Source organism: Papilio machaon, chromosome 10, assembly GCF_912999745.1.
Source record: "Papilio machaon chromosome 10, ilPapMach1.1, whole genome shotgun sequence".
Classification (NCBI taxonomy): domain Eukaryota; kingdom Metazoa; phylum Arthropoda; class Insecta; order Lepidoptera; family Papilionidae; genus Papilio; species Papilio machaon.
In genome coordinates, this window is record NC_059995.1 from 6,138,608 (window position 1) to 6,162,470 (window position 23,863).

A 23,863-nucleotide genomic window follows, 5' to 3' on the forward strand; every position below is an offset into this window, starting at 1 on the left:
ATCATCATGCTTTGAGTTAGTTAAGTAAAATTTTCGTCCTTCAACCGATAAAACTTTCGCGAAGTTGAAATGTATCGTATTATTTTAAATTACTCAAGCTTTAAACGTCAATTGCAAGAACTGGGTTTTTATCGTTGTGTTTTAATAGTGGGCGTGGGTGCAGTATATATCACAATAGGGCGCTGCCTTTCTCTCTGGAAAGAGTTTACGTAGCTGATGTTCTTGAAAATTTGCGTATAAAAGTATAATAGTTTATATAACAAATATAGACTTCTAAGATATGGTAAGAAGTTTATATAAATGGGATATCGATGGTAATACGATAATTGGCAATATTTAAATATTCATAATGCATCGTGATGAGCTAACGAGCTGAACTGTTACACTCATAAATATTTGTCTTTGGAAAGAAAGTTAGTTAGCGCATGACAAGAGTCATAAAGCTTTATCTCAGCCCCGCAACAGTCGCGACACAATAATAAAAATAAATAAATGCGTCTCTTTTCTACGAAGACTTTTATTTATTCTCGCCCAAACCTGGCGCGAGATAACAATGATGCGTACGTTCAACCTTTATACCTTGTAGGGTTGGGCATGGCTTTAGGGTACGTTAATTGCATACATAAACTGTCATAAAATAAAATCACGTTAATATTTGCCTATACAATATGTTAATAATTAAATATGCAATTAAGTACTACATATTGAAACTTAATTGACACAACAAAACTTTAATCTTTAAAAACTATTATAATCACTTTGCTTAATTAAATTTAAAATCTGTTTGATTCAAAAAATGCTAATCGAAGTTTTGACATTGACAGGTCTGGCTGAATAGATTTTTTTTTAATTTAGGCGGCAAATAGCAGCCCTGGCGTTGCCACGCGCGCCTCGGCCGTGCCTGCCCACGCGCCGCCACTGCGGTATTACCATACTCGATATGATCGCGGACCTTACTTCTGGCCATTGTAACGGCTTTAAACAAGACCCAGCTATCGTAATGCATAACATCTTAACATGTACTGATATAGCTTTTAGCTTTTTTGTGTAGTGATAAAAGATGTGATAAATGTCGATTAGGTGCCTAAACATTTGTTGTTCTAGAGTAGCTTTCTTTATCTATTTGTCACTACAAGCCTTATTGTACCATTTTTAGATTTTTGTTTAAACTAAAATTAATCCACATTCTTAACAAGATGTTGGACATTATTAAGAATACACATGTGTTTATGTTATACCTTAACAAATCTTAATGTTTTCTCTTTTTTTTTCGCCTACCCAAACACGACTGTCTGGTTGTGTCTCCGTCACTCAAGTACCTCGCTCCAAAGATTTTAAAGCTTCCAAGCCCACACAGACTAAAACCACTCACGTGTCGGTGCATTTTTTTTGTTTCTAGGTCAGCGCCGGCTCATGCACAATTGTCGAGCCGAGAGTTCCGTGATCTACTTCGGCTAGTTTATAAACGAACAGGAAACCAAGCATTGTATAAATTTGCAGATATATCTCAGCGGTCGGTCGGCAAGACCTCGGTCTCGACCGGTTCTCATTGTACTGATAAACGGCAAATTTGAAGCCAGTGAATATTGTTTTACCGCTTCATTTCGCCGTACATTGGTTTTACATTAAACATGTTTCATAGACTACTGTCTATTGTCTATTGAATTATCGTAGGACCAAAGACAAATATGGAATATATTATGATCAAGTATTGACATTTGTTACAATGATACATAGCAATTCCCTTACAAATGGAACTATGAAATTGTAATTCTATTAATCGTTTCTTATTGGACCGTTATTAACTCCGATATTGCAAGCCACAAATCAATTCAACTTTAATCTCACTTGTTTAAATAAGGAGTCAATTTGCTTAAACTAACAATGTACGAGAATTAAAAGCTATACAAGAATCTCTAATTTATAGTAAAAGCCGAAGCATGTATAAGGTTTTCGTGAAACAATGGGTCGAAGCAATCATAACAATAAGTGGTATACGTCGTAGGTCCAGTGGAGTCAGACAATGGGCGCGCCGCGGGCGAGCGCGCAGCACGTGCGCCTTTGTGTGCCCAGTCCAAACCTGTGTCAGCCACAATGTACGACCGTTCCAATAAGAATGAAACCATCGGTTAAAACCACATAAATATTTCTAACATAAAATACAACTTCTTATAACCAATAAATTATTTGTTTGTTATTCAGAATATAAAGACAATTATTAAAATAAATAACGTATTGTATTAAAACGGACTGACTGTTTAATGTACTTTCAAAAAATCTGGCAGACAGTAAAATTAAAACAACAATTGAACGTAAAATTTATAAAAGAACATCAAATAAATTTGAAAATCGAATGCCAATTTCGAATACATCATCGAGCGCACAGATAGGTTGGTCGTAAATTGGATGCCTGGTCTCGTATTAAAGAGATCGCGATAGCAACAGACGTTGATAGCAGTACGCCGCAATAATGGCATAGTATCGTGGTGCTGATTCGTACTGATTGTATAATGGGGACCTCTCGTGCGGGAGGCGCGTGGGCGACCCTCTGTCACCGGCTAAGAAACTATATGTAATTGTAGCTCCACCTCGAAGTGAATACTCAATGAATATCAATAGACTTATTCGATTGTAAAATATATACTTTAACCCGTTGAATGTATTTTGTACCTTATGTAAGATAATATTATTACAAAGGGTCAGGTTTACTATTCAGTGTTTATCGTCTTTACTGTTTATAGGTACGGTGGAACAGTTGTAAGATTTATATTATGCAAAAGACAGTGTTATTTTACGGTCGACAAAAATATATCTTGATAGTAAACGATAGTTTTTCTTCTAAATCAAGAATGCCGCGATGACGTGATCGGAATCGGATCAGAAGAAAAAGTTTTTCAAACATGGATACAGTTTAGGTTGTATTATATAAACAATCCAGAAAGGTATGCCTCGTAATTCGAAATTGCTGATAGATAGAATACTAAATACGCGCAAACAATTTGTATAACCACTCTCAACCAGCGTTCTCTATATCATGATATAATGAATATTCACGTATATATTTATTATACGCTCTCAATATCTATTTTATTTAATTGGACAACATAGAAATTTAAGCGTTAATCCAAAATACAATATAAAACAAAAAAAACTGTAAGTTCCCAAATAAGTTCTTATTACAAATGTATTCAATGTGTGCAGCTTTATCTTGTCTATGAATTAGGGTTGCTTCACACGTGAAGTGGCATTACAACACAATCGCCATAGATAAAGTGTATTTTTTTAAACAAATAACGCGTCAATAGTATATGGAACTAGACTAGGCCCATGTGTGTCTGCGTCATCGACAGCACATGGTAACAAATGTAAAAAATTTAATACAAACATACCTACGGTTTGACCTTTGCCTATGTTATAAAAAATAATGTTTAGTCACTTTTTATTACGTCTAGCGAAATTGATGGTGCGTCACGTCATAGGGTGTACTTCATAATTAAATATGTTTATAGTAGTTATTTTGGTCGTTAATTTAAATGCTAAACTTTTTAGTAATTGACGAGTTGTTATTTGGTTTATCCAATTAACTAGCTCAACCAAAATTCTTTCGAAATGTATTAATGTATCACAAAATTGCGTCATTGTGCGTCATCTTAGAACGTTGCATAATTGGTATATTTAAATACACTTTTTTTTATTGTCTTTTTTGTTTATGGTATGGCATTTTAATAGCTTGAGATTCACGTAATGGACAATAACAATTCGTTTATGCCCGCAAATATTTTAAAAATCCAAGCAAAATTATACGTTGCGCTTTTATAAAAATTGTGGAATGGATTCCAGAGCGACGCGACAAAGGCGAGTCTGCGTAGAATATTACTCCAATTACGTGTAATTTGAACGCCCGCGGGTAATTAGGGGAGGAGTAGAACTGCTTTTACATAGGTGCATACCTCCAGTACGTACCTCACCTGCGACATTTTTAAAACGACTAAACATCGCCGTATTTAGTTATAACATGTTTCCTACAACTTTCACGTCTAACGAAATCTTGAATTGATTTAAATTTTTAAACTGTGAGAAATTATTTTTTTTCTATAAAGATTTCTTAAAAAGTAATGATGGTAAAATAACTTAAAATCATTTTTTTATTTGAGGAGTCACACATCATTGCACAGATTTTTGTGTATTAAAGTGTATTTATAAATAATTTATTGAATATTTAGAGTATTTCTGTGCGTGTCGTGAAACTATTTAAGTAATACCCAATTCCAAAATTTATCATGAGAACCAAAAAAATATATATTCACGAAATATACTCAAACGCTAATTCGTATCAGACACGCAAATATTTTGTCTGCAAATAGCCGTAGAATGAGATCGTTGGCGGAGAGAGGATCGCACGGGAATGACGTATTGATAAGGGGATAAGTTAATACGTGCGCTTTGGGAAAGTGGTGCCGTGGGAAATGATAAACTGCTATTGAACGTTTCAAATACATATATTGATAAAGGGTTTTGTATTAAAAGTAAAATTTACATGCAGTTATATTAATATTAGTACATCGATACTAAAGAAATATTAGACACTTTGATTTAGATGACAAAAATATATCATTAAGCGCTTTATAATTCATGTTCATTTGAACAATACTCTTATTTTTACTAATAGATGTGTATTGTGTTTAAATTTTTGTTTTTCATCCATACAATACACTAAAATAGATTGCCCGCTCTTTCTATTGATTTATATTTATTAGATTCGAACGAACTTGATATTTTTCTATTACAAACTTCCTGCAATCGAATACGCGTCAATTCTTAAAATTAGGTTATCCTGTCTCCAGGCGGTCGCGTGCAAGTTACATCACTGATAACGCCTGTTCACACACTCTATTTGACAGGTGACACATGTCACTTTGACAATCAGTTCCTCAGTCAACATTTCATTATTGTTATTTGACAATCTTTGTGTTTACAATGCCCGATTAAATATGTCATTTTTTTTTAAGTTTAATGTGAGTTTTTTAATATTATTGCCGTTCACGAAAGCAAAAAGGACAAGATAAAACATTTGATGACGAGATAAAACTTTTTAGCATAGACTTTACGAAGTAGTTTTTTATTTAAGAGAGTGGTCTTAAGTGCCCGTAATTGAACTAATTGGTGTCATAATTCTAAAGTTACATAATATAATTAATAAAAAACAAAATTAATTCTTTATTAAGACCATGACTTATAAACAACAGCCGTACAAATACGAAACGATTGACATCGTAAATATATAACTGCCATTATACAATATGGAAGTAATATCTCTTATCTATCTGCGGACACTGTTCACCTTGTATTCAAACAACTTTCATTTTAATTCGCGCACGCTCCTAGGTATCTCGTGATCTGCAAACTAGACCAATTGGTTGGCTGCTAGCTCCTAAAAAGATCAAGATAAACACGAACACGCCTCATTTTTATGTTAATTCCAAGAAACATTTCTAAATTCACGAATGTCACAGTTTGGACAACTAATCGAGTTGAGATCTCGCTGCAACTGGTCCCTTATCTCGAAGAAATTTTCCGTGAATTTAACTCGCAAAATGTTGTTTTGATTAAATCTTTTAACTTAAACTTAAGAAACTCGTCTTGTTAGTTAAGATATGACAAATTAGCATAGCTTTAATTATGTTTAAAAAATACAAATTTAAACCTACTCACTTATCTAACCCTCTTACATTTATCATCTTGTTTATAGGTATTTGACTTAAATTGACCTACTTTTCTCTAATAATTAATATAAGACGGTTCGCGTCATTTAGATAAATTTTGGACTGGACCTCACGAATCCATATTTCATAGGTAATCAATAAGTTATTGATGTTGTACGGTAAAACTATAAGATCAAAGCTATTTATATTGGGCTATGTAGACGTAGGCCCGCATAAACTGTTGTTCTCACGCGCGGACGCGCTTCGCATACGCGGCGCCGTGAGAAGCGGCCGTGCGGTTTGCAAGCCGAATACTAACGCCGGCCTCACTTGTTTTCATTGCCCTATTTATTTCGTTCCTTGCTTTACAGCACCTAAATATAAACAAATGCTTTTTATGGCGATGTTTCCCATATAAAATACGTGTATAGAACGGGTAAACATCTGAATCAGACGTTGTGAATCTTGAATACAAGAAAAATATTTAAAAAATCCATATAGGTTGTCTGGCAGAGATCGCTGCTTAGCGATGAGACCGCCTTTTGTGCAAATCCTGTTGTTCTTTTTTTTTTGTAACTCCATGATAGTGCACAATAAAGTATATTTGTATTTGTAGGATTTAACATGCTATTAAAGGTTATCATTTAAATACACGCTTTCAAATTTAGTGCTGTATTGGTGTGTTGTAGAACCTAAAAGAACATATATTGAATAACTAGCTAACACTTAATTAGTAGCCTATGTGTTCTTCCAGACTATATTCTACATTTATTCCTAATTTAATCGAGATCCATGCAGTCGTTCTGGAGATACCTTCACACAAAACAAGTAAAAATATGTATTACGGTAAGTTCTTACAAAAGATTTCAACGAACTCACTAAAAAAGTTACTTCTAAGCAACAAGCTTAAATATAAAATCACCCTTCCGGTATCGTTAACAAAAAATATTAAAAGCTATTCTGCATTAATGCGTCGTCCATAAAGAATGTAACAAAAAAAGTTTGTCGCTTGTCGTTCGAAACAATTTTTTTAACCGTTTTTCGAAGCTGTACAAAATTACGGAAGCCCAGAATAATCTCGCCAGAAAAATGTTCCAAAAAAATGTCCCTTGGATATTACGGAATCAATAATGCGGTTTAATCCAGCGTAAGAGAGGTCCGAGTTGTGACAATAGAAGGGAATGCACCGCGTTCGCTCACCTCGGAGGCTCTCTCTTGTTAGAATTCATCTGGCTTCTAATTCGATTAATAAAAATAGTAACCAACATTCTTTAAAAATGTCTTTATCTAGATAGTACTTTAATGACGAATTTTAAGATATCTTAAAGCAACTAAATACATCTCACAAATATTCTTTAGTTATAATTGTAGGTGTCAAGCACTAAGTTTACATGAATGTGCTTTAGACTACTTTAGTCTGATGGAATCCTATCGTACTTATCAGCCCGATGCGATAATTCAAATGCCTTAAGTGCACTAAGTGAAACTGGAGGCTAGGCTAGGCTATGTTATTTTCCGCGTTGCGTGGTGCGCTGGGTGCTCAGTATTCGGTGCTAGGTGCCCGGCGGCCGCGGACAATTTATAGCTGAACGAAGCCGTCGACCTGGTACCCGCTCGTTATTATTTAACGGTCGAGCTCTGGACGCCGCGGGCTAGAATGGCGTAGCCTACGTTTTGGATATAGTTACAAGCTATTTTATATATATTATACAACTATTGTTATTTTTATCTGGAGATATAAAACCTAGTATCAATGAAGTTTCGTGAACGATTCTCAGTTTGAAAGATAAAATTGTTTTGTACGATGCACGATGACTAATTTTTTAACATCATCTCTTACAATATACGTAAAACGTATATACCTACAAATTTAAATCACAAACCAAAAGCAGTTTCATTTTAAATTTATACACACCAGTTTTTCTTACAATAAAAACGTTGTTACTCATTAAACGGTTGATGTTTTACCCCATTAACCAAATGAGATACCAGATTTGGTCTCACCAAAACCGATATACAAATGCGCCCGCAATTTCCTATATTTGGTAACGGTACGTTTTTCGCGGCAGTGTTGATTTAAATAAGGATATAGCTATGGTCGACAACGAATGCAATACCTTACTGAGCACGTGCGTCATGCCGCTAAAGAATAACCTATAATAAGAATAAATAACAAGATAACCAGTATATTGCAGTACCTAAAAGTATAAAAATATATTTCTAATTACATCTTATTCATACTCCAATTGACCTTAGTTTATCCAGGACAGGCTTTTATATGGTCGTAAGCGAATAATGAATTAGAGAGTTTTACTAATACTTGCAATAACTATACTTCTATATAGTTCCAATCCATTTAAGAATAATATTACATTTTCAATGGATTCTTTTCAAAGGACAATTTCAAGAAGGTTATATTCTTAACCGTGGGTTTCCAAAACCAAAATTCCCGTTTAAAACATATAGTTATCTCTGTTTTGTTTAAGATAATGATGCATTTTATACAGAGATGTTGGTTTCAAAAACCAACGGTAAGTCTTTCTAAAATCTTATCTGCGTCATATTCTTTCTATGACAAAAACTTAACAGATAAGAAATGTAAAACATATAATACTTCTTGACATGAAACATTCCTCGAATAGACTGCTTTTAGTAACCGCAGGCGATGACGAATACTCGATCGAGTGGAATCTTTACTAAGGTCCAGACACACCATATAAAGGACGCGCTGGTGAAGGGGGCAGAGGCTCGGTACAGGAGGGGGGATGGGCCAAGCTCCGGCCTTGCGGCACGCGCCGCCTTCGTGCCGCGATTTGATTTACTTGCAACTGGAGTTAACTACCTCTGACTGTACTGTTATTAGATTACACATGTCTTGTATTTATTGTCATGTATTACAGAATTCCACTGCCATGACACTTATATTAACACATATTTTCATATCCTTAATTCTCTTAACAAAACTTGACAAACAAGTGACGAATATAATACGTTAATAAATAAATATTGTACTGGAGTCTATGTGGTTTTTTGGTATAGAAAAGTATAGTAGATAAGTTCACAGTGACTAATCAGATTGTATATTCCTATAGGAATATATGAAATGTATTGATATAGGATTAAAAGAGTAGTATTACTTTTGGAAATTATTAGCGAGACTTAAGATTTACTAGTAATATAACTTACAAATTTCCAGGTCATATTTTTCCACTGTTGAAATAGAAACGTTAGTTACCTAGTTGATTTTTGCGAATAATTAAATCAGTTCTTCGACCCGCACAATGAAAAATAAAAAATGAGACAGTCTATGGTAATATCCGAAATAAAATTTTATTTTAATAGCTCTAATTAAAATATTCATATTTAAATGTCATTTCGTAAAAAAACTATAAAATATTTATTTAATAACAGTTGTAAAATAGGAATATTTAAAGCGAACCATTTAGGTGAAATCACATATAATGGCCGTTTTGTTGCAAATGTCAATAGCTAAGATAATTGCATGTCAAACCAGTTTACATTCAGATTTCAAAAGACTAAAATATATTTTATAATCAAATTTAATACTATAGAAAATTTGGAACATAAAATTTCTGACTATTATAAATGTAGGAAACCGAAATACCAGTGAGACGACAACAAGATAAGTCACTAGACTGTTTCTGCTAGAATCCAAGAAAACTTAAGAAGATTTTCTTTATATAAATACTATAATATTCTATTGAAAATGGAAAATGGATCTAGTATGTCGTCTGCTTGGTTTTGACTTTTTATAAACAAAAAACTGTCCACGTGCACTCTAATTTTTTTAAATAAACAGATCATTAGTTTATACTGTAACTTTAAAACACGTGCAACATTTTATGTTTTGATGCACGTAAGCGTTGTCTTCATAACAGCACGTACGTGAACTTGTTTAGTAACCACTAAAGCCGGACACAATGGTGAACCACAAACAGGCTTTTGTCCTGGAGCCACTCGAAAAATAAAATATTTAGACGCTACGCCCACGTTGCGGATCCTATATAAACATTCCTATTTGACTTTCCTATCATTTCGACTGCACAAAAGGCGAGGCTTTATAGAAATGCTTTAAGTGTTTTTTTCCTTTCCATTTTATTTACGACCAGTTATAATGATTTGTAAGTAATCTTATTAGTTACGTATGTTTTTTGAAATAAAATCAACACCTGTAATAAAATAAAGTTATTCAGTAATTAAACTAATTGAAAACGAATTTAAAAGTGTCTTAAACTATACGACGCATTGATTACATCATAATTAGATAAAGCCAACTTGAATTTACAGCCAACAGCTTCCATTTAAAACGAGTTAAATAAAAAATGTTCTATTCAAACAGCGATGACATGACACCTCACGAGCTCGCTCGCTGTAAGTGGCCTCGCCTAGCTACTTGTGTGTACACTAGCTCGGTACGCGCACGTATCGGTGGCCGGCAATGCTTGTGTTTACACAATTCGTTAGACGCCGCAGTGGCGTTCGAAACGCCTACGCCGAACCTCACCATTGGACACCGGCTAAATGTTAACAGTAAACACTTAATAATGTTCCATTGTGCCATCACGCAGCTGTGGTGTAGAGGTGCGATGTTTATTTTCGCCTTCATTTATTTTTGTTCCATACATACGTGTGCATTACATTTAAAATTTATCATCAATCTTGTCGGCGTGTCAGAGCGAGGAATCGCGTAGTGGTCGGCGAATGCGTTTTTTCGCTGACTACCCGCGACTCCGTGACTAAACGTAACGTACGGGTAATGCAATTTTGATTAACTCCCTGTCGAAGGGCTTCTTGTAATCAACTCCGTTTATAATGGAGACATTATTTCATTGCGAATGTTTTATTTTTTGCACGCCAACCGTCAGCCAATCGTAAATTACACAAAAAGAACGTTTATTGTTGTGTATTCTAAAAATTACATTTTAAAGCGACATCTGAAAAAATATACATACATTTCTTTGACAACTTGACTTTAAACAACGAACACTTTAAAAGAAAAAAGAATGCATATACCTACATCACAGAGACACGCTATGTTGGACTACTAAGATGTTTTACAGGATTTTACATTGATACTTATCTAGAATATGTACTCTTTGCGATTAGTACTATTTTTATTTATTTATTAATACAAAAGGTAATGAATAGAACGGCAACTTAATTGAAAAAGGCTGTAGTAACTAAGCACCTTATTCAGAAAATATTTTATCCATAGTCTATTAGCACCCTTCGAAGGTAGGTAGGTTATTTTTGCTAAACAAAAAATACATGGCGTTAAACTTAACACTAAGCAAATAAAGGACGAAAGAGGGACGAAGGATATTAACAACGAAAAAGGTAAAGATTTTGGTTTAAGGACCAGTTAGAAAAATATTGCAGATATTTTTAAAGATATTACACATTTAACATACTAACTTAAATCTTGTTTCATTTCAATATAAAATAATATGATTTATCATTCGTTTCTGAGACCAAAATCCCTGTATAAAACATATTGTTGTTTTCTCTATATAGTTTTGTTAAAGATTTTGAAGACGATTACGATATGTTATATCATCATCATCTCACTATACGTCCCCACCGAGGGGCTCGGAGCCTACCCCAATTTAGGGGTGACTAGGCCATAGTCAAACACGCTGGCCAAGTGCGGGTTGTTTGCGGCGATGTTTTCCTTCACCCTAAGAACGTCGGATAAATGTACATATGTAAATCGAAAATCGAAAAGCACATTGGTACATGGCGGGATTCGAGCCCAAGACCTGCAGATTGCAAGTCAAGTGCCTAACCCCTGAGCCACCGACGCTCTATGATATGTTATATACAAGGATATTAATCTCAGAAACCCACGATTATTGATGAAATCAAAAAAATAAAACTAATCTCAGATCACAAACATTTAAGATTTAAAATTACTACAATAATAAAAAGGCAACAGTCAAACACGTAACAAATAGTATTTACTTTCGACGCGATTATTACTATCAAGCAGTGTTCGTATAAATCACAAAAAGTGTTCCCAATACAGAAGACGCATGTAACACGCAACACGGTCGTAACGACTTTCACTGGAACAATTGTACTGAATAAAAACATCGGTAATTCACGTTATTACCTCGTATGGATACGTGATTAATGTACCAGTTAAGACACTAAGCAAGCAGAGCTTTCTGTTAGTTAAGTTGCTATGATGATTGAGCTTTTCAAATAAAAATTAAGTTCAATCTAAATGTTTTGTAATTACATTAAGTTTAAATCAGAAAATAATATAGTTGTCTATAAAACTATGCGAAGTGTACTTACACTTGTGTACTTACATAGACTACTTGTTTACTTACATATGTACTTACATAGACTTGTTATAAGTCATTTTTAGTATTTTCACGATAATAAAAAAAGTTTGGGAATATGCCAGCACAATCTCTCTAATATCCATTTTCAACGTCTTCCGCATTTCAGTCAAAGAATGAACGTAATGTCAGAGTTATTTATTTTTAAAAATAGCTTCCTAATCCTAAATTTCAAACTAATATTGTATTTATTTCCAACGGCGGGTCTATGCACCGCGTCAAAAAAGTCAAAACCGTTAGCACAGCAATCTGTTAACTACGAGAAGCGAGTTCGACCACCGACTCAAATTTACCCAAGAAATAACTTTTACATAATGAATACGTGATATGTAGAGGCGAGGCGCGAACTTAAGGGTAAGTTATACACGAGGCGTGAACGCTAAAACGCGCAACAAATACTAAGGTGTGAAAAGTCCGGCCGTGGTCCTCTTTTTGTGACGGATAAGCCGCTTACCGAAGGAACCCAAACCTATCCTGCGAGCTTCTATCAAAACCGACTCATTTCATTTGAATATTTAACAACGACTAAGAATACGTATCCAGTAGTCCTAAACCAATCAAACCATGAATCATTATTATAAGGTACAAAAACTTAAATTTAGAGACTCATTTTTAAAGTTAAAATCCAAAAGTCGTGTAAATAAATCCAACGCATTTTTTAATAAACTTGCTTGATCATTAAAAAATATAGAAATGTAAATAATAAATAAATAATTCAAGAATTTAGTTTCATTCTTCATCTTATTTGTGTTACTCAAATTGATTTCTAGAACATGATAATTGCAGATTTCACATACGTATTTTAGAAATAACATTTCATTTGTGTAAACACCAAATAGGTTGAAAACATTTACAATTTGAAACAGTGTTGCTAGATGTAAAACTAAATGTTGCTATTAAATAAAATGCTGCCGTTTTTTATCTTAATATTATTGACATCCTCGGACGCATTTCGAAGTGGCAATAACTTAGACAAGACGACCGATTCGAACTGATGTTGAATAACGCTCTCCAATCGTTTAGAATGTTGCCCCGTTACCATTTTAAATGTATTTCGATTGTCGAAGCACTTGTACATATTGCTATCCCTCGCATTCTTTTTGAAAAGACAGAGACAAAGTGAAACGGCAGTGAAATTTCACTGTAAAATGATGAATTCTAGATACAAAACTATAATTACAGTGGGCCAAGCAAGAATATTTGTGACAAAAGCCTTCGTATCGTTATCATAAATTTTATGGCAAAACTATTATGAGGTTTTTGTCGTACTTTACGCCCGATACACAAATTTTAATATAAATTTAGTCGATGACGATACGAAGGCGCTTGTCAAAAATATTAGTGCTAGACCACAGATGTTTTAAAATTGTGACGAACATTTTTTCTGACCTATTAATAAGTTAAATGTTAGAACGGTACGACCTCAAGTGTTTTGACAGGTGCGGATTTTTTTATATAAATGTGATGTCAATGTTATTCAATAGATCACCATTGAACACTTGTTGGAATTGAAATTGTTATTATTTCATGATAATTTAATACTAGACTTTTTATGGAATATTTATTAACATCTATGTTAATACTCATATTAAACATTGTTTAATTAATTTACTGTTCTTGTTACTTTAAATTATCCTTTGGATTAAGTTTCTGTTAGGTTGGAATTACTAGAAAGCAAATCGGAATTTCCAGAGTTTTATTACATTTAAAAGCTCTCTGATATAATGTTAGACTGATTCTACACAATCGAGTAAAAGCTTTATTTAAATTAGATGTTTTTAGTTTCAAATTAAAAATATACATCACGTGTTAACAAGCTACTTAATTAATTAGGAAAACTAATCATCTTAAAACGTCATAACCGTTTATTAATATCATGCTGTGTGGAAAATTTAAACGAATATCGTTCGTCGCATCGAAGTGTCTGCTGTGGTTGCTGCGTTCATGTCCATAAGATATCGGATATCGCCTCGCGTGTCGCCATATTACGTTACCGGAGCCAGGCATTCGAGCGATGTTAAGATATTTTAAGAGAAATTCTATTACACTAACTTCGAGTCTTATTAAAAATTAATGTCTAAATTATGATTACCAAGTAAATTGAGACGTTAATATTGGTTGGTTCGGTATTTAACAATATGAAAAGTAAATTAGAGTAATTGATAAGATAGCTTATGGTCGAATATTTTCTTTCACGGGATAATTTATAAATGTAAAATATAAGATAGATTATAAATAATAAAACAATACTGTTATAAATCTAAAGAACAAGGTAGTAACGTTGATAACGGTCAACTTTCGAGACTGTCATACCTAGTATCTACAGAGCACAGCTTGCGGCCAATTTAGTCCTTATCTGGCGAGATCTCGGGCGCGCTCGCGTGGCAGCTATTGTTATGTCGCCACAGACACGATATTGTGTTAATGCAACCAGAAAAACAGCATTAAAGGTAATAATATATTGTTATATACTGAGCTTTATGGCTTTCTAATAACATTATTGAAGAAAAACAAATATCAAAAATGTTCAAAACGCGAATGATGCGTGATTGCTGATGTTGGAAAATGCTAGTTTTAAAATTTCAATCTTGAACCTCAAATGATGTTTTCATCTTGAGTGTCCTGCTGCTAAACCAACAGACATCTAATTTGGATAATTAAATTTAAAAAAATACTAAACTTTACAATTTCACTCATTTGATTTTAAATTACATCAATTAAAGGATCGGTACCATTAGCTTAGTATCAAAAGAATACCAATAATACCAAAGACAATCTTTACGCGATGGTATTTCGAGAAAGAGTTAGAGGCGGCCCTAATTTAATTTTTTTTTCTATGCATCGTTAAATACGTCGCGCGTCGCGGCCAAAATTATCGGTCCAACGATGGATAGGTAGTGAATCGGTGAAGAAATCATCGGTTAGGTTTTTTAACATCCCAGATTGCAAAGGACTATAAATGGCGCGGACGCCGCGGGCTACTGCCATTTGCGATCGGCTATAGAACGATCGCGAAACTCTTTTTATCTTTTTCAATCGATCGATCTCGCCGCTTACTTTCAACTCAAAGCGATGAGAATTAATCATTTAGCTTGGCACATTCCAAATTTTTAATACTAACCGTTGTTTTGGATTTTGCCTTAATGTATAATTTGTATAAGCAGAAATTAACTTCAATAAAAAACTCGTATTAATATTTTTTATTGGTTTCGATTTTCTGTGATGACTAAATATAAAATAAACATTGAAATCAATGCAGATAGTAAAAGAAAATCATAACTGGGAAATTGCTCATATCGTCTCTCTTCGAGTAAATTAAATATGTATTAGGAAACATAATAGGGCCTGTATGATGGATGAGCATCGTCATCCCCACAGGACCGGACTGGCGGAGTCAGGTTACCTTGCCGGGACTCGGGACGCCTCATTAGCAATGCCATGTCACGGAATACTCGGACAAACAATATGCAAAAAAAACAATATTCATCCTTTACACGATAATACAAAATAATTTTAAAGTTATGAATAAGTAATGTGATCTTTATTTTTTTTTCTAAATGGCCAGTAATTTTATGAAAAAGTATCAATTGCACTAAAAAGATCTCGATGTTTAGAAGCTTAATTAATATTGAATCGCAATATCATCTTACTTATGTTATAATTGCGAAAATTTAGATGAATGGATGGATAATGTATTTATCACTTAGATGGAGAACATAGAACTGGAAGAATACACAGACTACTAATTAGTTTTTTTTTAGATCCGCGCCGACGGAGTCCCGGGCTAAACCTACTATGCTATATAAATTAACAGAGTGTTTACGACTGCACCTTCTTTGATTTGATTAAAATTAATCGAAATGCAATATTTACAATTGCGTATAAAAATGAGGTATATGATAAATCCAGATGAAACAAATTAACATCAAAATGTTATATTGGAAATTTTGGACAACCATTAACTAGCAACAATAGACAAGATAAATGTTAAACCTTTAAAATATAAAACTATTCAAGACAAGGCTCCGGAAATTATGGTATATCATACAAAATATTATGTTCGAATGTATATAATATTCTAATATAAGAAATATTATAATTCTTGTAGGATGCGATAAGATTTAGTTATATTAATATTCAGCTCGTGCTGGCTCGGCCCGCGCCATCGCTTCCTTTGTAACAACACCACCTCTCATACATTATTCATAAAGTCCCACACATCCCAAACTTTGAATTTTCGGCAAAATGTCTCGGACCATACAAAAACTTTTAGGATTTACTTCACGACCTTCGATATTTAATTGGACCATCAAATATGTAGACGTAAAGGAAAAAAACGTCGTTACATAAATTAGCAATTTCGATGTTATTCAAAATTCAATCGAATAAAAACGAAAGATTTTTTCGAAAATGTTAATTAGTTTCCAAAGGACAAAAAAAGTTGATAAACCATGAAGTCAAGTGGCATTTAAAAGCTATATGCTTAATTGCAATCTGGTTTTTCAACGTAGCAAATTATACAATATTTCTATTTTGTGTAGATAAATTATATTCACTTTAATATTGAATTCTACGTCCGCCGCTATTATTTTCCTCTTTTTAGTATTAATTTAATTACGAATCCGTTTGTCTGCTTGCGTAACAATTTATCACTAGTGGTACAATTAACGCCGAAGCTTCGAGAAAGAATTGTAAGAACAAATACGAAGACAAAGTATTCCTTCATCTGACCCACATACGTTAATTAGTGGGGTTTCACAGCAGGCCGTGTTCAATGCAACTGTAACAATTTGCTTTCATCTATAGCTTGTTTTATAACTGTGTTAATTGCATTTGGATCAAACACAATTTATAATGTTAATTGACAAACGCTCTCTAATCAAGTACCAAGATGTTTTGTCTTGGATTTGTCTTAAATATGAGTTACGGTAGTTTGGATACCTACTCGAATTGCAACTACCGAATTTTCGATAGGTATAATTTGAAAAACGTTGTGAAGAAATTAAAAACTGAGCTATTATAGATAATTCATTTTTTTAATTTCATATTTTTGATAAGCTTAAAGTCGATACATAGACGATCAATACAGTAAGTTATAATTAATCAAGAACATTTTAATATGGCAATACTTGATACGAAAATTCAAATGATCGTTATACCATTCATTTATAAAATTAAAACATGACAGGTCTGGCCGCTAGATTCACGAGCAACTAGGTCATAATCATTATTATTAATCAACGGCATTGTAATTGAAGCTTTTTGAATGCTATTGTTACTACATACTGCGCATCTTCAATAAGAAACATTACAAGAATAGAAGCTGACATTGTTTTTTTTTATTATTTTTTAAATTTATTCATACAAGACAACAGATGAAATTCAGTTTGAAAACTTTCTACATATGTTTTTAGTAGAAATCTAGTTGTACATTCAACATTGGAACATACAAAAGGACATAACGTACGTAGTGGCATATACATATATGTATATATATACATACAGACACACCATTATATATATATATATAATGGTATGTCTGTCTGAGTGTCAATGGACATATGGCGCGAGCGTTGTATTACCGCTTAACGAACATACGTTATCTGACGTGATTGAGGAGCCGAGGACGTAATAAAAATGTTTCTGTACGTACTCAGTTAGTGGAGAGATGATAGTTATGGCGGTAACATTCAAGTGTCATGGGAAACAGTTTCGTCCTCTGTACAAAATTTTACAGATGCGGCTATTAAAATATCTATCACCTAACACATTTTATTTAACATCCTAGCAGATACTAGTTTTATAAAGCATAGGTAATATAAAATTTATCTGAGATTAGACATAATGGTTAAGATTCGATCGACCACCTTAACTTTTTACTGTATATAGTTCATTATACCATATGAACCAATCTTCATCGCATCATCAGTTTTTTATGAAAAAGTCTCTATCCTTCTTTACAATTATTGGCAGATATGAATTGTTTATTAAGACTTATATCTTCTGGTTTTCACGTTACAAATAAGGAAAAATCCGTAGCTGTCTATATCAAAACTAGTCTGAATAATCTATGCACCAAGGTCTATACAAATTACACGTCTTTGTAGAGCTGAGATCGGGCGCTCGGGGCAAGCGTCTCGAACGTCTTGCCTGTCTTACAACACGTGTCCCTGATTGCCCCCAATTGGCGAGCGAATAAAAACAATCGTCGCTTAAAAATAGCCGTGATTTCATACAACACGTGATGGATGTTAGCTTTAGGAAGAGTTCCCACAGCCTGTGCCATGTGAAATGTCCTGCTACCGCCGTCCCAGGCGACGCCTCAGTGAAAATAATCATAATGAAGAACTGCTGTTTCGGATTTTAATAGATGTTTGTAGTTTTTTTTACAAGAAAATGTGAGGACATTAGTTACGTTCGAGAAAATCCCAACTGATCATATGATTGTAATCTATCTATATATAAAAATGAATTGCTGTTCGTTAGTCTCACTAAAACTCGAGAACGGCTGAACGGATTTCTCTTATCGTAGTCTTGAAATGTTCGTGTAGGTCTAGGGAAGGTTAAAAGGCGAGAAAAAATTCATACCGCTATTAAGTTTTTTTTTCCTGCGCGCGGACGCAGTCGCGGGCGACAGCTAGTAATTCATAAAAATTTTTCTCTTTGATAGTTTGACGAGTTTTGTATCTGAGAAAATTTTATCTTTTACGAACATCTCTAAATATAAGGATTAATTATTATTAATCTCCTATATAATTTAAAGAAGCTAAATGCAAGTATAGTTACTATTTAACATTGTATTAATTCCGTATTAACGCCAAAATCATTATGACCTAAATTACTTGCTTCGCCAACTCTAAAATTAAAGCTACCGTGTTCCACAATGTCCGACCATAAGGCGTGACTGAGGTCAATCAGTATCCTATTTTTTGTAAAGATGGAACAAGGAACAGGATCTTCCGGGGCTGTACCACGCTCCATTGAGCGCGCTGACCATATGGTGAGCATCGCAACCATCGGTTTTATCACCATGTGATAGCAACATCCGCCACGCTTCACTCACAATCACATGTAGGTCGCAGTCAGGAAATAAAAACCGCAAACTATTTTTCCCATGAACTGTTTTTAGAATATGGCAATTTATAAAACAATTTTTTTTTATTTTTGTTGTGACAAGAAATCACAGACCATGACGCGTTTGTTTTAAACTTAAAAGGGGGGTTGACCCTGGCAAAATTTGTTATTTTGAATTTCCTGATTTTCATTTTGATCGATTTAGTATATAAACTCTCATGTCACCTACGTAGTGAATGAGGTTAAATTATTACTAATACCTTTCCGTGTTCGTAATTCGTTACCTAAATCGGAATATTTTGCTTAGTAAATGGTGATTAAAAAGACTCAAGCAAGTTAAAATAAACATACTTCTAGAATTGTTGAAAATAAAGGTAGTTCATATTCTATTTTACTTTTAACTTTGATTTTTAAATACGATGCAAAAAGCGGCATGCTGGTATGTAACCTTAAACTCTGTTCTTGTACATGAGTGATTTTTTTTCTGTTCCGCAGAGTTGACAATGTAGTTACGCACATCCGTTCTTATGCAGCCACAATGACAATGCGTGGGGCAATTTAATTACTCAATTAATATCATTAAAGTAAAGTTACTTGAAGTCATGCATTGGAATTTAAAAAAAAAACTCTTTAAATAGCTTTCAAGGACATTTAAGAAGTCACATTCATTAAAAGATTGCAGATAAAGTATCAATTAAATAAATATATTTATTTCAACATGCCCATAGCAATACGTCAAAAATGTACGTAAACAAGAACCTTGATTGGTCGTTATAATTTATGAACTGTAAAAGGGTCAACATAAGTGCATTAAGCCAGTCGCAGGCTTTCTTGAGGAATGAGCAATTAGTTCAATCGGAAATGACATCTCTGATAAAAAGCAGACATAATATCTAGCGAAGAACTGCCTAATGGTCTCTCACTCTCACAATAACTACACAATTCTAGTAAATGCTTATTTATCATAGTAAAAATTACCATTCATCGTCTTTCACACAGGGATTATGTGCCAAATGTGATGCGATTATTTCGATACGAAATTTACCAATTAGTATTAAGACAACGAATAGTGTTAAGAAGAGATAACGAAATAATATTATAGATAATTAAGTAACGATTAAATTTTAAACGGTCACTAAATACAATCTCGAAATCGTTACCCATTTAGGTCATCGTAAATCAGATGCTTAGCTATCAAGAAAGTACAACAAAGAACCGCCATAAAAAGACATTAAAGCGTTCCAAATACGTGCGTTATTTGAGCATCAATCCGTCGAGCGCATATCGTGCGAACGCATTATAATAGGAGGATATTATAATAAACAGATCCCGGGCCCCTCGTGCTCCCTCCCTAATAAATATTAATGTATGAACTTGAATGCCCCACAATGCCCGACAGCCGATGCTGGTACATTGACACTCAATTTGCTTTTTTGCCAGCCGAGCGGCCGCCGTTATCGCGACCGAGTTATCTTTGTTCTTACTTTCACGTACGCTACTCGCGATTAGTATCATTTAACCATAGCTGTTGTGTACTAAATAAAGCTATTTTATGGACGTACTATCAATCATAACTATTGGAATAAACAAAAAAATATTGAATAGTTAAAACTTAAATAAAACTGGATACAATATAAAGCATATTATTCACGTTATTCGTAGGTCTTGGATAATAATAATTCTTGTTTTTCGTACCTAAATAAAACTGTAATACTCTTCTCGTAATTAATGTTAAATAGAATCAAATTATACTTCAAATAAAACTTTAACATATACAAACAAATTAAAGAGAACAATAAATTAAATGATACCGAACAAGATCGTCTCAAATGCTTGCCTAATTAATTATAACCATTAAATTAATGATCGACGAGTGAATCGGAAGTGGGCGGAAGGGTCACGTGCAAACAGCAAGGGATGACGAGAAAAGTTCCCTGTCGACTTTCCCACGCCACCCCACGGTCAAGGGGAAACCCCACTTGTTGGTTTTGTACTGTGATCGACCCCCTCGTGACGTTTCCGGACACACTGCTAATAACAATTGCGTCAAGTTCTAACACCGCACCGCACGTTTATTCATGTATTTATCAATGAATAGATAACAATATTTCAATTGTTGCACTTCTGTGTTAAAAATATTTTTCTGTTTACGTTCTCTTTTTTTAATGTTTTAACACAAACATTTGGGAAACATGTAAAACGTTCATCTCATTCTGAACTCTACAACAAAATTTTGTAACCTTTCGTATGTGATAGTTGAATGATATTTTAAATCTTATTGCACCATGCAAGTACTAACAAGAAAAAACAATAGTTAAGACTTGTCGCTATTTATTCACTCTTACTCATAGTCAATCATTACTTAGTTGAGCAGTCCCTTAAGGTTTTAAGAACGTCCTAAGACGACTCTGGGAGCCGCCATCAGGCGCCAGTTAAATTCGAGACAAACGAAGTATAACGATCTAAATCATATTTAACGAATACTAATGATGGTTGTCTTTAAAATGTCTATCAGAGTGGGACGTAAATGACGCACAATAGATTGTGGCCCGTGGACAAAGACCGGTGCAGTGGGCGGACCTGATATTCAAAGCGCAGACCTCTTTTCAATGCACTGCTCCGTTTTTTACTTAGAGTATTCCTTATACTCTGTTCCAAACGAAAACCTTAGCTTTGTACACATATCGAACGGTAAAGTGATTTTTTAGTTTTTAACTTAGAACAGCGTATAACAGTTATTCTGATCCTGAATTACTTACCGGCAAACCTTTATATTTATTATAATTTTATGTATCTTACAAAATATTAAAATTTAAATTAAATACAAAAACATAACATCTTATCAATCCCATACAAATAAAGAAAATTAAGCTAATTGTATACAAGTACAAACATATGTTTGTACTTGGTACAATTTAAACCAAACTTTTCAAAGACCCTTATTTATTCTAAAGTCGGTCTTAACTATCATTTAACCAACAATTAATATTTAATAAACACAACATTATCGTGCAATAAAGGTTATAAATTATGCAGCTACATTAGAATTCAATCACGACGATGTTTATCATTCTTTAAATACCTTACACATTATCTGAATATAAATATAGCAAAAAAGAACAATTCAATGTTAATTTTATACATGCAATATAAAATGTTAGCGGAGGATCATTCTTCCACGGACTTTGCCTCGGGGTAAATTGACTTCTTTTTAATATTTTTTGATAAATGCAGATGTTTAAATTGCTTCGAATAGTCGGCACGTATGCTATAATTTAGCAAATTGACTATTAGTCGCCACGAGATAGGATATTTTTAGTCTTATAACGTTTTATTTTTGGGAATCAAGAATGCAAGTTATTATTTTGTATTAGTAAATCATATAGAAACGAAAAAATGCAAAAGATGTAACAAACATTAAACTTGCGTTGCAATAAAATAACGAATTTTAAAATTGAAAATACATCGTTATTATGGTAAGAAGAACAACATAAAAGTCATAGTGAATTCTTGTTTGCTTTTTATAATACTTAAAGTAGGTAAACACGAAAACTTATAACGTGTTCAATAGGCATTAATTACGATATCTATATTTATAAAATCAAAAAATAGGCCAGTTTTACGTACCTGCCAGTCCAGTCGCACTGATCACTGATAATCCCCGCCTCTGCAACGTTCATCACACCCAAAACAAGACAAACGTTCAAAACAACTGTCTTCATATTCGTACGCATCTTAAATTATGTTTAAAAACAGTCAATAAAATTTAATACACTGTCCTAATACGACCACATCACTATTTTCCAAGTTTTCATTTTACCTAAGTTCCATTATAGTTTTGTATACAATAGTTTTGAGTTGACACAAAAATAAACAACACGTATCGGAATGGCGCGAACGACAACAACCCTACTCAAACTTCAAAATAGTACTGACGTGAAGAAAGAAATCAGAGACAGAATGAAAGAGACTGAGTCCGCATTTTAAAATCCATAAGAAAACCTGTGAGCGCGAAAGAGATAGTTGAAACTATTATGAAGAGACGACCGGCGATATATTTCTATCTCTTCTGTTCCATTTTTTTCACTGCAAGCAAAACTATACCTTAACTCCATTGCACAAGGTGTAAGTTGCAAAAGGTGCAATAAATGATTGAAAGCTTTACAGAAGCTTGATGAAAAGGCGGGAAAGGTTTGCAAATACTCGTTGTTTTCCTTACTCGAAATCGACAGTTTACCATATACGAGTTTGTTTTTTTCTTACTTTCTACATAACACTATAATTCATATGTGTTTATTGCATCTGTCCTCTAAATTAAATTAAAAAACAAACTTATTCAATATAGAATTTAAAATTGATGAATTATGTTTGTTAAGTTGCATCTAACTGAATGAAAGTCTTATAAGAAACGGAGATAAAAAACTTACAATAATCCAAGTAATTAGCTACAAAGAGAACGTTTGATTTAAGAACACTTTCTCTACTTCGTTTGTTTATTAAAAAAATTAAAGTCAAAGTCAAAGGATACTCTTATCACCAACTTTTAGAAACAACTGTCGTCCAAATTCATGGTCAATAACTATTGGGGGTGGAGAAGTATTTTTTTTTATATTTAAACTAAAACATTTTTCGTCTCATCTAAGATTCAACCGCCGCCGAATTACCTCACCGAAGTAATAATTACCCATCCCTACTTTTTTCTACATGACGTGGCACATC

General features: G+C 33.5%; 1 protein-coding gene across 1 annotated transcript in view; it reads right to left on the bottom strand.

Moving 5' to 3' along the window:
• The window catches only part of LOC106718130 (meteorin-like protein), a 30,465-nt gene extending 7,404 nt beyond the window's left edge, over positions 1-23,061 (bottom strand). The window contains exon 1 of the mRNA XM_014512139.2: positions 22,772-23,061. Coding sequence (XP_014367625.2) covers positions 22,772-22,878 — 107 coding nt within the window. The 5' untranslated portion in view covers positions 22,879-23,061. The remainder of the gene's footprint in view (positions 1-22,771) is intronic.
• Positions 23,062-23,863: the final 802 nt, after the last annotated feature.